This window comes from Rattus norvegicus, chromosome 2, assembly GCF_036323735.1.
Source record: "Rattus norvegicus strain BN/NHsdMcwi chromosome 2, GRCr8, whole genome shotgun sequence".
In the NCBI taxonomy this organism is placed as follows: domain Eukaryota; kingdom Metazoa; phylum Chordata; class Mammalia; order Rodentia; family Muridae; genus Rattus; species Rattus norvegicus.
In genome coordinates this window covers 56,059,037-56,075,147 of record NC_086020.1, presented here as the reverse complement: position 1 = coordinate 56,075,147, position 16,111 = coordinate 56,059,037, and the positions used below count along the sequence as shown (strand labels likewise).

General features: G+C 44.7%; 1 protein-coding gene and 1 long non-coding RNA gene across 4 annotated transcripts; one reads left to right on the top strand and one right to left on the bottom strand.

Moving 5' to 3' along the window:
• Positions 1-553: 553 nt before the first annotated feature.
• On the top strand, positions 554-13,449 carry Ptger4 (prostaglandin E receptor 4). Of its 3 annotated transcripts, none has more exons than XM_039103261.2 (3): positions 554-650; positions 1,570-2,501; positions 11,657-13,449. In XM_039103261.2, the coding sequence occupies exons 2-3, from the start codon at positions 1,626-1,628 to the stop codon at positions 12,245-12,247; spliced, it is 1,467 nt and encodes a 488-aa protein (XP_038959189.1). In that variant the 5' UTR covers positions 554-650; positions 1,570-1,625; the 3' UTR covers positions 12,248-13,449. The 3 variants fall into 3 exon arrangements, with proteins under 3 accessions (XP_038959189.1, XP_006232058.1, NP_114465.3); XM_006231996.5 differs by having other exon boundaries at positions 576-1,136; NM_032076.3 differs by lacking the exon at positions 554-650 and having other exon boundaries at positions 1,626-2,501; positions 11,657-12,253.
• On the bottom strand, positions 4,995-10,850 carry LOC120100730 (uncharacterized). The gene is made up of 2 exons (XR_005500711.2): positions 8,311-10,850; positions 4,995-7,860 (listed from the first exon to the last, which is right to left on the bottom strand). It is a non-coding gene; the product is annotated as an uncharacterized LOC120100730 (long non-coding RNA).
• Positions 13,450-16,111: the final 2,662 nt, after the last annotated feature.

Here is a 16,111-nt window from a genome sequence, read left to right as displayed (position 1 = left end):
TGGTGAGAGGATGGATTCTTCGTCTTCTCCCCGCCCAAGCCTGGTACCTACTCACCCGTCCACCCATGCCTCTGCCAAGTCCCACCCGGAGCGCTCGGGCGTACACACCCATGGACAACCACACACCCACTTCTCCTCTCCGCTCTGTGACTCCCGGGTAGAGCCCTAAAGCAATCGTCCCGACATCCCAAGACCCATCTGCGGGTGGAAGGTGCGAGAATAAACCCACTCCACCCAGCAGAACAACGTAGATCAGACACCGGTCCCAGCATCATTCAACTAAATGCCCAGCACGGAGTGACAAAGCTCGAGCTGGGGTTTCCTGGGGAATCGGTCCGCAGGATCTCCGTACCTCCGAGGGAGGGAAGGCAACTGAAGCTGCACCCACAGCCCAGTGGCACCCATGCAGGTCCCTCCAGCCCTCTCCAGCCTCTCCGCCCCGCCCTCCATCACCCGGCTCCCGGGCGGTGCTAGAGGAAGTCTCGCTCCGCCCCCTTTCCATGTCAGCCAATGGAAGCCCGGGCCGCGCGCTGACTGTCTCCGCCCCCTCCAGGGAAACTTGCGGGTGGAGAAAAGTTTGTTCAGAGGCTGGAAACGCGGAGAGCGAAGCTCGAAACCCGGCAGCGGGAGAGGAAGATGAACAGCTCCAGGTCAGAGCCCCAGGCCCAGTGGACCCCGTGCCGCCCCCAGAGCACAAGGAGCGGCCTCAGCGGTAGCCGCCGCCTCCGGTAGCTGTCCGTTCTGCCCGCGGCTGGGGAGGAGGGAGCCGGGACCTACGCTCCGTTCCACCTGCACGCGTGGCGACACACCTGGACGCTGACCTCCCGCGCTAGACCTGCGGGCTCTGCAAAGCAGAGACTGGTCTTTGAAAGAAGAAGGGGTTAGTAAATCAAACAGGAAACCCCAGACCGGTCTTCACTGACCCATCCCCGCTAGCCTCTCTTGCTTTCCAAGCTTTTTTGAAAGCGAGATACTCTGACCTCAGTTCCGGAAAGTTGGCAGCCTTCGATCCCCGGTTCCGAGAGCGGCAAAGGCTTGACAAGTTCCGCACTGAGTGAGAAGAGACTGATGGCTGAGGTTGGTGGTAGGTCCAGAACGACTGAGGCCTGAACCGTGGGGCGCACCCCACCCTACAGGTAAGTCTGGATGGAGGTCTTTGCGTGGTCAGGCGCTCTTCCGGGAAGCCAAAGAACAGAATGTCCCATAATGTCCCCAAATGTCCGTAACTTGTTTCGATGAGAATTTTATCCACTCTGTGGGGAATATCACTAGAGAGTCACTTTTCCCTTGAGAAGGGTCTTGCTCATCTTGACGAGGGAAATGATCTGAGTATGGGGGTGGGGGTGGGAAAGGCAGTTACCAGCTTATAAATATTAATGTCAGCAGAGTGGTGCTCTTGACAGAACGGATCCAGAGCTTAAGGATTTAAGTAGCTACAGTTAAGTGAGTAGCTACGGATGAGGAAGTCGGATCTGGTTGCTCTCCTTGTCCGCGACACAGCATTTTTGGCCAAGAGGTCGAACACCTTGCAAGTTGTAAATGGCTCATCGTTCCTTCTCCTCTCTCTAGATACCATCCCTAGATCGAACCGTGAGCTCCAAAGCTGTGTACTACTGACCACCATCATGTCCATCCCCGGAGTCAACGCGTCCTTCTCCTCCACTCCGGAGAGGTTGAACAGCCCAGTGACCATTCCCGCAGTGATGTTTATCTTCGGGGTGGTGGGCAACCTGGTGGCCATCGTAGTATTGTGCAAGTCGCGCAAGGAGCAGAAGGAGACTACCTTTTACACTCTGGTATGTGGGCTGGCTGTCACTGACCTACTGGGCACATTGTTGGTAAGCCCAGTGACCATCGCCACATACATGAAGGGCCAGTGGCCCGGAGACCAGGCATTGTGTGACTACAGCACCTTCATCCTACTTTTCTTCGGCCTGTCGGGTCTCAGCATCATCTGTGCCATGAGCATTGAGCGCTACCTGGCCATCAACCACGCCTACTTCTACAGCCACTACGTGGACAAGCGGCTGGCCGGTCTCACGCTCTTCGCCGTCTATGCATCTAACGTGCTCTTCTGCGCACTGCCCAACATGGGCCTGGGTAGGTCCGAGCGGCAGTACCCGGGGACCTGGTGCTTCATCGACTGGACCACCAACGTAACGGCCTACGCCGCCTTCTCTTACATGTACGCGGGCTTCAGTTCCTTCCTCATCCTCGCCACCGTGCTCTGCAATGTGCTGGTGTGCGGCGCGCTGCTCCGCATGCACCGCCAGTTCATGCGCCGCACCTCGCTGGGCACGGAGCAGCACCACGCGGCCGCTGCAGCAGCGGTGGCTTCGGTGGCCTGTCGGGGTCACGCGGCCGCCTCCCCAGCCCTGCAGCGCCTCAGTGACTTTCGCCGCCGCAGGAGCTTCCGGCGCATCGCGGGTGCAGAGATCCAGATGGTCATCTTACTCATCGCCACCTCTCTGGTGGTGCTCATCTGCTCCATTCCGCTCGTGGTAAGTGTTTGGGGCTGGGGCCCACTGGGCCTTTCTCCCGCGTCCATCCGCCTTCCTGCTCCCCTCCGTTGCCCTGAATCCTTGGGGATTCAGTTTTCTCCAGTTCTGGGCTGAAAACAACCACTTCAAGGCTTCTCAGAGCAGACCCAGGTTTTTCCTTCTAAGCCCTGACCTTTAAGAGACTCAGCAGGTGATTTCCCCTTAGGTCCCCCGAATTTATTCCCCCCCCCCCGAAAGCATGAGTTCTGAGGTCCCCTGGACAACCCCCCTCCCCAGGTTCCCCGATTGACCCATGTTTTTCTTTGTATCTTCCCTGAACCTTCAGGCAGGATCAGCTAGATGGGGGGTGGGGACAACACACTAGCGTTACTTACTCTAGCGCTCCACTCTGTGGCCCAGAGTCAGCAAACTAAGGGAGATAAAACTGTTGAATTCATTTCTGTAGGAGAGTGCGGGTTCAAGCGTTTTGATTTCTGCAACCCTTTTACTTTTTCCTAGATTATGCAGCATTTTAAAGTTAGAATAGACGAGATGCTTTTCCGTTTAAAAAGCCTAAGGACTCACTTCACAGAAGAGTCCTTAGAATAATCTTGTAGACACATTCATGCTGCTCCCTGCCCCCACCCAGCCCCCGCCTCCCTTAACCCCTCCACCACCTACCCACCCAAAACCTTGAACAGACTCTTGAACTGGGTATGGTCCAAATTCAAGTTCCTTATTCTTTTTGCTAGCTAAGAAAGCATGACAGACTAGTTAGTGTGCATTCTCAATGACCAGGAGCGGTGCAGTTTCTCCCTTTTGGAACTCCAGTCCCCACCACTGTAGTATTAGTGTCTTGCTGGAACACTTCTAATTTGGACCTTTGTGGAGCATCTGTTGGTGTCTTGGTGCGCTTCATCTCTGAGGAACACACTCTTTAACGCTGCCTTCAGTAATGTCTTAAATATTATAAGCAGAGAGGAGCAAAAAGTAAAAGTTCTCTGCTTTTACATGTTACTGACAGAACGCACCAGAAACAAATCAGTGGTCAAGCATTATTCTTCATCTAGAATTTATCTTGTTCTGAGCTCTATCTCTCAAAAGACTACATTACTAGAAATTCTAAACCACCTATTCAAAAAGAGATTGTTGTCTATGTCCGGGGCTGGGGGGGGGGGGGGAGTAGCAATAGACGTAAGGGCTCCTGTTCTTTACTTTCTCTTATTAAAACTACCAGGTATCTTTGATATAGAAATATTTTTATCTCTTACAAAGGTGACTGTAAATGGAAGAAAACTTAGTGGCGACTGAGAGCCAGCATACAGTAGCTTCTTGCCAATGTGTATAAACAGACGTAAATAGGACTGGTCAGAAGAGCCTCGAGGCTATCTCAGAAACTAATGTAATTTACAGAGTTAAGTTACACTCAAAATACATAAATATATTTTACTGTCTGTAATGGCAGCTCAGAATAAAGGGAGATCTGGAAAGGAAGAGCTGGGGCCTCTAGTCTCTACCTTCTATTTTATGGGACAGTAAAGGACAAAGTAAGTAGCTGTGATTTACAGGAGGTCCACTTCACAGAACGGAGGACTCGGAGCTAGGCCATTAGTAACCGTGCACAGACTCTCCAAATGTTTTGGTTAGAAATGAGCATGTGACGCTACAATTCACATGAAGCTACCAATAAAGTATCCCCCTGTGTCATCTGGGGAGGCGTACAAAACCAATTCTATGGGCTAGCCTGTCCCTCGGGTTCAGGGACATTTATGACAAAGCCTGAGTGTGTGAGGACCCAGAGCTGTATCTACAGCTGCCGTGTCGATCACATTTTAACTAAAAAATGCTGTCGAAAGTCAGTGCTGGATAGAGGATATTAAGTAACAATCTCTGAGCGCAGAAACTGACTCAGCTAAGGGGGGATCCTGCTGGTCAGAACCCTGCTTGCTTTCCTGAGAAATAAGTAATCAAATAAATAAGAGTAGCTTCTGATTGCTGACCTTGAGTTTGGGCTAGGCAAATCTACTCTTTCAGAGACAGTTTAAGTAAAAACAGTTTGTGACAAGTACTGAGGAGCTATGGAGCCCATGTGGTCACCTGCAATGCAATGCTTACTGAAAGGATCGAAAGAAACTGTCACAGTTAACAGTCTTTCTTGGCTGTTTTTACAGCCCCGCCCCCATATTCTGGGAATGCGCGAGATTGAAGCTTTGCAAACTATCTGTCAGTTAGAGCAGTTGGGCGCACATGTTTTCAGTTCAGAGGGAACTGGTGAAATGTCTGCTTTGACATTATAGAATGAGACCGAGCGCTCATCCCACCGGTAGGAAATGAAAGCCTCCAGGTCACTTCCAATGCTTTAGGATGGCCACCCGGCAGAGCAAATACAGCTGACTTGGACTCAGAGAGCCACATCCAATGTATGTACCAACAGGCTGCCACTGCAAAGCAGTGTGTGTCTTCTGGAGGTGTGGGAAGAAGAGGCTAGATGAGGTCTTACAGAACAGTCGATACTTTAGTATGGAAAGTGAATTTTAATTTGTTATGCAAAGTAGAGCTGAGCTTGAAAACTAGAGCTGAGAGAGACTAATGAAAGTGTCAGATCTGCAAAATTCTCCAAGTGGGTCCTAACCAATGAATAGAGAAAGTGGAAGCATACACTGTAGCCCAGGCAGCGTTTGGTAGGAACATGGTTCTTGTCGCCATGTCCTTTCTGCTATTAATAACCAGTCTCAGGGTTGGGTGGCTATTGTTGCTGAATGCAGGAGATGGTGAAGAAATGAAAGACAAGAAATTAAAGCATGCTTAATATAATATCTTGCATCCTTTAGAAACATGAAATCAACAAACTCCTAAGGTCATCATGTTAAGTACTGTAGCTAGATCAATTTCTGGTACTTAATGTTGCGGTTATAATGCTAATGTTGAGACAACAGTCATAATCAGACCTTTTGCCTCGGGGCTAAAGAGCCAGACTGTCAGATTTGGAAAGGCATTTTCCCCCTACACGCAGGAAGCCAGGGACATATTTATTGCTTATTTGTTTTTTCTTTTATTTTTTCTTCTTGCTTGGAGCAAGCAGTAGTACGGCAAGTTAATTAATCTTCTGCCTCAGTCAGGTGAATTTTCCATCCTTAGGGAAATAGTTCCCTGCGTTTCTCTGGCTGCTTACTGGAAAGTCTATAAAGGCATCACCAACAGCCTATAAAAGCAGATGAAAAGCGTAAACAGGAACGCTTTTTGTAGGAGGCAAACTGGCAGCGGGCCCTTTAAACGCTCGCATGAGCGAAAAGCACAGGCGCAGGTAGCAGGAATGTGATTAATTTAGATGCCACTGCAGCAAAACCCATGAGATCCATCACTTTTCTAAAAAATGCGACTACGTTTTTAAAAGAACTGCACTTCCTAGAAGCAATGTTTGAGTCAGAGAGTGAAATGGCAGGACCTTTAGGAGCCCTCGGAGGACTGCCGAGCAGTACAGAAAAACATGGTTTGCCCAAACCCAGCAGCTTGTTGGAATCGACTCAGAGGGCTGGGCTCCTGTCCCTGCCGGCTCCACCTCAGTTTCCCCAGCAACAGAGGAAGAACTGTGTCTAACTGGATGGCCTGAAACGGATCTGTCTTCAATTCTTCTCATCCTCTTTACTGATATCTCAAGCTTTGCTTCTATTGAACATCTCTAAGAGGACCTTTTCTCTCTTAGAGCTGAAGTGCTGAAGCTGTGAATTAGGGGAGCAAACAAACTTTTAAAATAGGCTTGCAATGCAGATATTAACCAGTAGGGACTGAGTAACTTGCATGCAACGAATGGCCAGTTAGTGGCCTAGAAGGAACAAGGAATACAGACTCATACCTGCACTCAGTTAAGAGCATGAACATTTGTTTTACAGGGGTGTGGTAAGAACTTCTAGTAACAGCTGTGTCAATTCTAGCCTCTTCACGAGGCAGTGAGATAACAGAGCACACAGAGATAATCCCTTTCCTGTGCTTGCAACAGAACAAGTAGCCCCATGCTCAAATCCAGTTAGAGATCCTGCCATTTACTGGACCGTGTTTCAATTCAGACAATCGATTATTCCATTAGTCAAGAGTTCAATATTTCGATTCAACATTCCCTTCAAGCAGGTTATTCATAAGTATGTTTTTAATGCCAGCCACCAGCTGTACCCCAAAGTTGTGTTTTACCTGCAGTCATCAGTAGTCCATGTTTCCACACATGGGTTAAAAAGAAAATAGTAAGTGATGAAATATGTGTTAGTCTAGGTGTTGCTCCAAGCACTTTAAGAATTTATGCTCAGGTTGGGGATTTAGCTCAGTGGTAGAGCGCTTGCCTAGCAAGTGCAAGGCCCTGGGTTCGGTCCTCAGCTCCGGAAAAAAAAAAAAGAAGAAGAAGAAGAATTTATGCTCAGCTCAGAGTGCTGGCTCACAGCTTTAAACCCAGCACTAAGGAGACAAAGGCAGGCAGAGCTCTGTGGGTCCCAGGCCAGCCTAATCTGCAGAGCAAGTTTCAGGCCAGTAAGGGGTACATAGAGGCCCTGTCTCAAAACAAAACCAACAACAAACAACAAAAAACCCCAAACCACTTAGGTATAAATGGTAAATACCTACACATCACAGCCAAACTATGGAAAAGTTTGTCTACTGTCAAATCTTAGGTCTTTCTACCATAGTATCCTACATCCTCCCATTAACTTTCCTGCAGTCATACCTTCTAGTTTTTATTGGATCCTCTCCAAGCTCTATTCCAGCGCTCCTAGGCTTAATGTCTAATCAGTCTTAAGACGTTCAGACCCGTAGAATTGCTGCCAACATTAGGCACAAGTTACATTCGCAAGGTCTGCAGCTGCTTGTGTCTGAAGTGGGAGAACGGAGCCTTGTTTACATCCAGCGAGGTTTTTAGGATTTTCTCCCCTCTCCAGCTCAAAGGTTCTATTCTATCAGTAACACATGCTTCCATAGCTGCAGGCAGCCTGGACTTCTGCATTTATATAACATCTAGCTAGGGCTTGCTGGAGAAGGGGTGTGTAAAAGTATCCTTACCTCCCACATGGCACTGCTGTAGATGGTTCTACCAACCCTGTCACTGTTCTTCAGGGACAGGAAAGCAACTGGCCTTTTGGAGTTGGTTTCTTGTTGTTGTTATTCTTTGGTTTTTCGGTTGGTCCGTTGGTTGGTTGCGCAAGACAGGGTTTCTCTGTAGCCCTGGCTGTCCTGGAATTCACTCTGTAGAGTAAGTGGACCTTAAAGTGAAGCCAGAGATGCTATACTTACTCAAGTGCTATAAAATGCGCAAAGGTTCTGGGTTTGTCTCTTTTTCTTTCCTCTTTCTTGACACCACACTGAGCATTGGAGGCAAAGTCAAGCTGCTCCATTTGATTCCCTGAAAACAATTCGAAGGGCTTTTCAGAAATTTTTATATGAATTTAGAATTTGGAAGTACTTATTGAATTTATTCTGCAGTTTTGGGAATTAGGCCTCAGGCTTTATGCATGCTAGGCTGTATCTGCCACTGAATCCCATCCTAGCCCAGAAGGCTATATGTTATACTCATCCTGAAAGACACTAAATGATCAAACCCTGGGGCCTGTGCCAATGATAAGCTCCCCTTACCCCCAGCCCCAGTGGAACTCCACAATAGAACTTTAAATGTATACTTTGTTTACATTCCCTTCTGTAGTCATCTGATTTAATTATGGCTGAAAATAAAATTAAATGCTACATCACTCATTTTTGTTTTACAACAGTGACTTTTTAAAATATCACAGAAACTTGAAAACACAATGTGAATTCCTCCTGCATTCCTTTAAGTGACTACAGCTTTTTGTTTTACCTGTTCAGAAATTTCCTCTTTTCGGAGGTAACTGTGTTTCCGTTGAGGTTTCGGTGGAGAAGCTACGAATATAAAAACATATTAATATACATAATTCAAAGTTGAAACTTAACCAAGCCTCTGTTCTCAAAGCTTCTTAGAAAGAAAGTATTGGAAAGTATCTGCAAAGACCAGTCCAGGAGATACAGCAGTAGCCGCTCCGGGGTAGAGCAACACTGCCCTCTAGAGGCTTAGGATGTCAGGTTCCCGCAAACCCTGCCACAGACAGGGCTAACCAGTGGGTTCCAGCCCAACACTTCTTTGACCTTTAGAAACATAATGTGGAGTGTGAATAAAATAGAGACCACATTGCTTCCTAGCAATGACTCCATTACTAAGGATAAATTTTCAGACATAAATCCAGACTGGTAGAACAAGAAAACAAGATGAAATTTGTCTGGAAAATAGAGCCCAGACCAGACCTGATTATCAGGAAGATAGAGAGCTTGCAGAGTTCCTCAGCACTTTCAAGTCTCTAGTTTATACCTCCTCATCCCAACCCTTGGGAAGATGAGAGAGGAAGATTGCCAAAGGATTGAGGCCAGCCTGGTAAAGATCACACACACGCACACATGCGCACGCAAGCACGCACGCACGCACGCACGGCCTTTCAGGAAATCTGAGAAAAGAAGAGGGGAAATTTGCTCAGCTACTGAGTAGCACTAAGGACTTTTTTGTTTGTATGCTTGTCTTTGAGGCACTGGAGAACAAACCAAGGGTCTTGTGTGTGCTTCACAAGCATTGTCCTAACGAGCACCATCGCAAGTCCAGGTTTTTACTAGTATTTGTAAAGATTTTGTTCAACTAAGAATGCTTTTCAGTTGTTCCGGCAGAGACTCTAAGACCATTTTAAGACAAATCATCATATCCTGCTATTTAGTTTACATCCTTTTTTCTTTTACTTAGCCACCTTTAAGAGAACAAGATATGAATGTCATCTGAAGTCCAGTTGAGTCTTTTATTCTACAAGACTTGCAGTCCATAATCCTTTATCCCAAATCTTTAGAACTCACAATTTCTTGGCTCCTTGCAGAGTAGTTGTTAACATATTGGAGCAGGTGGAAGTTTAGGTTAGGTCAAGTTTTACAACCAAATAAATATATTTCCAAAACCAGTGAAAAAAAACAATGACAAAGAAAATTACTGAGAACGTTCTTATCAAGGGCAGATGGGCAGTTGCCTAATTGGGATTAACAAAGAGACAGAAACTGTACCATTGGCTTAGATCACCAAGAAATAAGATGTATCTAAACGGAGTTTTACAAATTAATTTAAAATATGTCTTTAATTTTTTAAGCTTTTACCCAAATTGCTATTTTTCTTAACATATCCATGCTCTTTCCTGGTAAGCAATACAGCCTGAATCATTTATTATTATTATTATTATTATTGTTATTTTATTGTTACTAAACCTCAAGCCCCACCCAGTGAAATCATCAAATCTTGTCACAAGCATTTGTTTCTAACTGAGGCTCTTCATGAGTATTCTTTCTCCCTTTATAACACTTATTCCTCTTCCCTAACTACGAGAGTTATCCTTACCTAAAATAATTCCCACAAACGGGCAATGATTATGATCTCAAAGCTTCCTTTTACCTGGGTTACAAGTAGGTTTTACCACATACATTAGGAACAAACTCAAGAGTAGTGACAAGCACTTTCTCCACTAAAAAATTAGATAATATTCCCTAGGCTTACGATGGCCTTGCTCATTTCCGTGGGGCTTTTGAAGATGACGTACCACTTCACTCTTCCGTGACTCTGCATAGGGAGCTTTCTCTCTGCTGAATCTTATTTCCTTCCTTGGGAAGCTGGCAGATTGCCCCTCCTCCATCACAACCCAATGCTGTTGCTTCTCCTAAAGGACTCTTCCCACACCTGCTCACCTGCAGTAGCTGTGCCCTGTGTGCACTTTTCCTGGTCCTGTTGGTTGCTGTGTGGTGATGGCTGATCTTCCTTCCCTGTCCTCTGCACTACATACATTGCTGTCTGCCTCCAAGTGGCGTGGGGCATCTCATACAACTGTTGCTTCCCAGAAACTGTCATAATACCTCAAACATCATACGTGTTCATTGTTAAATGATGAGATACGTAAACAAATATTGTTGAGTCAGTGCAGGATTTTAAGAGTAGTTTTTTTAACTGTTCAAATTAAGGTTCCCAAATAGCAAAGCTGCTAGGGTGTTCTGGTATGTAGTCCATCTATTTATACCATGCCTAGTACATGGTAGGCTGCTAAACATGGCTCTTGCCTTCATAGCTTAAGCTGTACCACAGCAAGTTGACATCCTTACTACCCTGTTTGCACACTGGTCTCCGAGTACTTGGCTACTAGCTAAAAGACTTTAGAAACCCAGAGGAGGGTTGCTTCTCATTGGAGTTGTGGAATGTCAGTGAATTCAGCTAAACCCTATCTTTTACTTTTTTTTTAATTGGGTATTTCTTATTTACATTTCAAATGTTATTCCCTTTCCAGGTTTCCTGTCCACAAGCCACCTAGCCCTCCCCCCCTCCTATAAGGCTGTAACCCTCCCCATCCACCTCTCCTTACCCCCCTACACTGGAGGTCCAACCTTGGCAGGACCAAGGACTTCTCCTTCCATTAGTGCCCAGCAAGGCCATCCTTTGGTACATATGCAACTGGAGCCCAGGGTCAGTCCATGTATAGTCTTTGGGTAGTGGTTTACTCCCTGGGAGCTCTGGTTGGTTGGCATTGTTTCTCTTATGGGGTTGAACCCTATCTTGAAAAGGTTTTAGCAGCTGAACTGAACAACAGGACATTGACTTCAGAAATACTGTTCTGGGACAGTCTGGAGGAGGGACAGGAGAGATGGCGGATGGAGGCATTTGGAGTTTGCTGTAATGTTATCTCCAGTGAGAAATGCTGATAAAGACAAGGTTAGAGAAAGCTCTGGGTTCAGAGACAAGAATACCAGGTAGCTATTAGGGAGAGCAAGGAGAGCCAGGCCTGACTCCAAGCAGATACCACCTCACTGAAAACATACGATTCTCCAGTGATTCTGGGTGACAGGAGATACTGACGGGGGGTCAAAAGTACAAAGTATTTTCTCTTAGGGTAAAGCATAAGCAACTCGGCCTTTTGTAATGGTTACACCATTGACCGGCTTACAGAATTAGTCTCTCAAAATACAGTAACTGGCTTGTTGTGTAAACCGCTGTTGCAAAGCAGGCATTGCCACCTAAGAGCTGCTACATCATGTCACGTTGCAAAGGTAAATTCAGCACTTAAGTATTTTGCCAAATTGCCTAATTATAAAAGCTCAACATGGTTCTCTCATCTATGCAGGTGCGAGTGTTCATCAACCAGTTATATCAGCCAAGTGTGGTGAAAGACATCAGCAGAAACCCGGATTTGCAGGCCATCAGAATTGCTTCTGTGAACCCCATCCTGGACCCTTGGATCTACATCCTTCTTCGGAAGACTGTGCTCAGTAAAGCCATAGAAAAGATCAAGTGCCTCTTCTGCCGCATTGGTGGTTCTGGCAGAGACGGTTCAGCACAGCACTGCTCAGAGAGTCGGAGGACATCTTCTGCCATGTCTGGCCACTCCCGCTCCTTCCTCTCGCGGGAGTTGAGGGAGATCAGCAGCACCTCTCAGACCCTCCTATACCTGCCAGACCTAACTGAAAGCAGCCTCGGAGGCAAGAATTTGCTTCCAGGTACGCATGGCATGGGCCTGACCCAAGCAGACACCACCTCGCTGAGAACTTTGCGAATTTCAGAGACCTCAGACTCCTCCCAGGGCCAGGACTCTGAGAGTGTCTTGTTGGTGGATGAGGTTAGTGGGAGCCAGAGAGAGGAGCCTGCCTCTAAGGGGAACTCTCTGCAAGTCACGTTCCCCAGTGAAACGCTGAAATTATCTGAAAAATGTATATAGTAGCTTAAAGGGGGGAGAAAGCACTGTTTTTGGAATCTTATAAAATCCTGTGCAATAGACATACACGTGTTTAGCTGTACTCAGAAGGGCTGTCTTCATCTGGGACTCCTACTAAAGAACATTCGAGCTCCTGAGGACTCTTCAAGGCTGCAGATTGAGGCCCTTGAGTGCCCAGGCCTGAAGCACATTGGCTGTCATTCTGATGTGACTCAAGATTATGGTTGCAACTTGACAGCATTTTCTACTGGACAGGAAGATGGCAGAAACTATGCTATTTTCATAGCAAAAGAGCTTCAATTTGGCACATACCAGGGGTCCAGCTACTGGAAGGGCTCTACCCCATACTCTGAGGACTACCTTACAGCTGACTTAAGTGTCTCACTAAAGCATGAAATGTGAATTTTTATTGTTGGAAATATAATTTAAGGTATTTATGTTCTTCTCTGTGAGAAGGTTTATTGTTAATACAAGGTATAAAAAAACATATGATACGCCCTCTCCTGCCAATATAACCAGCTAATATTGTTGATGTTAATTTTTTCCATAAACAAGTTGAAGCCAAGGTGTTGAAAACAGAGTGAAACTAATATCTATAAAATAGATATAAATTTTTAAAATAGTTTAGTATCATCAAAGAAAAATATTAAGATGTGAAAAATAAACATCCTAAAATATATTTTCCAAGCTATATATAATAATGAAAAGATAAAAACGTAATATTACATTTATTTATCCAGGAAACTGTGATTTCAGGAGCACCTAACATTGCTGGTAAATATTTTCACCCTTTGTCCCCACAAATTGGTATTTTTAAAGATGTAACATACTATTTTTAAAAGTCTTTAGCTACCCATTAGGAAAGTGTATAGTATAAAACGTCTAAGTAGCTTATTCTGTCCTGAAAGCCTGTGTACTTACTCTCTAGTGTGGTTCCCTCTCTGGTGTGTGTGTGTGTGTGTGTGTGTGTGTGTGTGTGTGTGTGTAGACACACTGACAGTTTCGTGTAACTCCCAGTAATACTGTACCTGTGTTTGGAGGAGCTTTCTCAGAGAAATATCAAGCATGTTTTGTTGCTTAACGTGTCCTTGTGAACTGCTTGGCTGTGATTAAATTCTGAGCCTGACACTGATATGGTTTTAAAGAGTAGCTGAACAGACTGAAATTATTATGAAGATTACAATAAACAATTGCGTTCAATCTGAGTTCCATAGTCTCAATCTTGGAAAACATCAACAGATCTTTTCCTTGCTGTTTTGTTTTGGGACACCTACATCATTTTAAACTTAAAGGGTTTGGGGTTGGCTAGTTGGCTGGGTAGCTGGTTTGTTGGTTTTGTTTTGCTTGAATTTGGAAGACCCTTTTATTAGATTTTAAAGAAAAACTCCAAGGCAGCAAATTGTAAATCTCACCAGCTGCCCAGGAAGGAAGAGAGAGTAAAGGCTGTGCCATTCAGTCAAGTGGGCACGGATGTCAGCCACATCGCACACAAGCAGCCGCATGGTAGGAAGAGGCACTTTCGGAAATAAGGAACCCCTAAGTACCAAAAAAGCACACCCAGGCTCTAGCCAGCATCTGAAAAAAATAAAAAAGGAAAAAGTCACGCTTTTCTGGGTGAGGACTCCAACAGATGGGCAGACCCAAAAGAAGTTTGTGGCAGCCATGAAGCGACTGAATAGAGGGAGGGAATTCTGGAAAAGTACATAGAGAATGGATATTGTCTCCTGAGTTAATCCTGTTGGCCCAATCAGTCACCTGACCAAGGGACCATATATATCCTCAGGAAGTAAGGTCCACCTTAAACTGTGCTAAAGAGATAGGAGGGATTGATTATCCCCTTAACGAGGTAAATTAAATTTTTTAAACTGATTTTTAAACATAATTTTAAAATGGTATTATTAAATTGTCAAGCACAGTATAAAAAGCCTTCGGTCTACTTACTTGGGAACCAAGTGACAGACTAGTACTCCATTTCACCAGTTATGTCACTGGTGGGAGAACCAATATCGGGCTTAACTAGCTTCCTGTTCAAGATCCAAATAATTATCACCAACTATTGACATTAGTACTTCCTATTTGCTTCCTCTATATCAGTGTTCCTAAGACGTTTGCCTGCATACGTCACCTATAGAACCTGTTTTTCTTTCTTCCTCACTTCCTGCTCCCCCCCCCTCCACCCTCCCCACATTGCTCCAGAATCCTTCTCTGTGGTTCAGGCTGGCCTGTAACTCAGGTGGTGTGCTGAGATTACAGAACTGCACCAGCACACCCAACACGGTTCCCATTCAGTAGGTGTGGGGATCTACATTTCTAAATCATTCCCAGGGCACACAGATGCTGCCAGTTTTAGGAGGTACTTTTAATGATTGTCTTGTTTGTTTGTTTGTTTGTTTGTTTGTTTGTTTTGTTTTGTTTTTTCCAGAGCTGAGGACCAAACCCAGGGCCTTGCGCTTGCTAGGCGAGCTCTCTACCACTGAGCTAAATCCCCAACCCTTTAGGAGATACTTTAACAACAATCAACCTAGAGGCTTGAAGTCACGGTTTACTATTTGCACATGCTCAGAGACATCTTTAGAAAGTAGCAGAAAAGAAAGACATTATCTTTGCAGGCCTTGCCTCAGGGATTTTAAGGTAAGAACGGCTCAAGAAAGGAACATGAAGCTTAAACTTCCAAAGTTCTGTTACCATCTGAACCAATGCCTAATTGGTTTCAAAAAATGTGTGTTAAACTGGATTTTGTTTTGCCTCCACGAACATAATCCATAGAGACCATCCATCCCTAGATTTATATATAAACTAATGTGTATATAGCTTCACCTATGTCCATGGAGCAAGCAAAAATCTCATTCATGAATTAGTATTACTAATAAGCAAGATATATCTCACTCATGTTTACCTCAGATTCGCTCTCCAGAACACTGATTTGGCTTACTCTTGTTTACTGAAACATCATATACTATGACATTTATTCTTTAATAGATACATCCTTTAAAACGTTTCTGTATGTCCAACTAAAAAAGCGCATCGATCACTGATGTCCAATTCCCAAACATTTTCATCATCCCAAGGAATCATATTGCCCCTTGCAATCAATAGCCATTATTCTCAGCCCCTTCTTGAAAATCTGTATATGCCTATTGATTTCTCTATTGTGAACATTTTCTACAAAGAAAATAATGTAATAGCTGGCATTTCTGTTGTCCATTTTTATGGTAGAGTAACATTTTCATTAGTCGCTAATATGACTTTAATCAGTACTTTAGCCCTCTTTATGTCTGAGTAACAGCCCATGAGATGGATACGCCATTTTCCTAATTGATCAGTTTTCACTGATCTCATTCTTCGGCTATTGTAAAAATGCTAAGAACTTTTCTGTGTATAAATGTTTTTAAACCTTTTGGGCTCATAACGGAATGAAAGTGCTAGGACAAACAGTAATTCTAAGTTCAGTGTTTTGAGGCAATGTTGAACTGTTTTCCACATGACTATACAATTTCACATTCCCACCAGCAACATATAAGACCCTGATTTTTCAGTAACCTTGTCAACATTACTGTCCCCATTGATTGATATTTTGAAAGCATATATATATATAGAAATTGGCTACTTTTCTATTTCAGAGAAATGTCCATTGAAGAATTTTAATTTTTAGTGGTTTATCTAAAATACAATAATCTTCCAAGGCTGTCACAATAAATACTATAGGGTATGGCTTAACCAACAGGAATTTATTTTCTCGAAGTTCTATTGGCAGGGTGTTGGCAGGGTTGACTTTCTTGAGGTTTCTCTTGTTGGTTTGACAACTTTACCAATATATTCCCACATGGCCTTTGTGTGTATTTCCATTTGTATGAAAATCTCCACTCA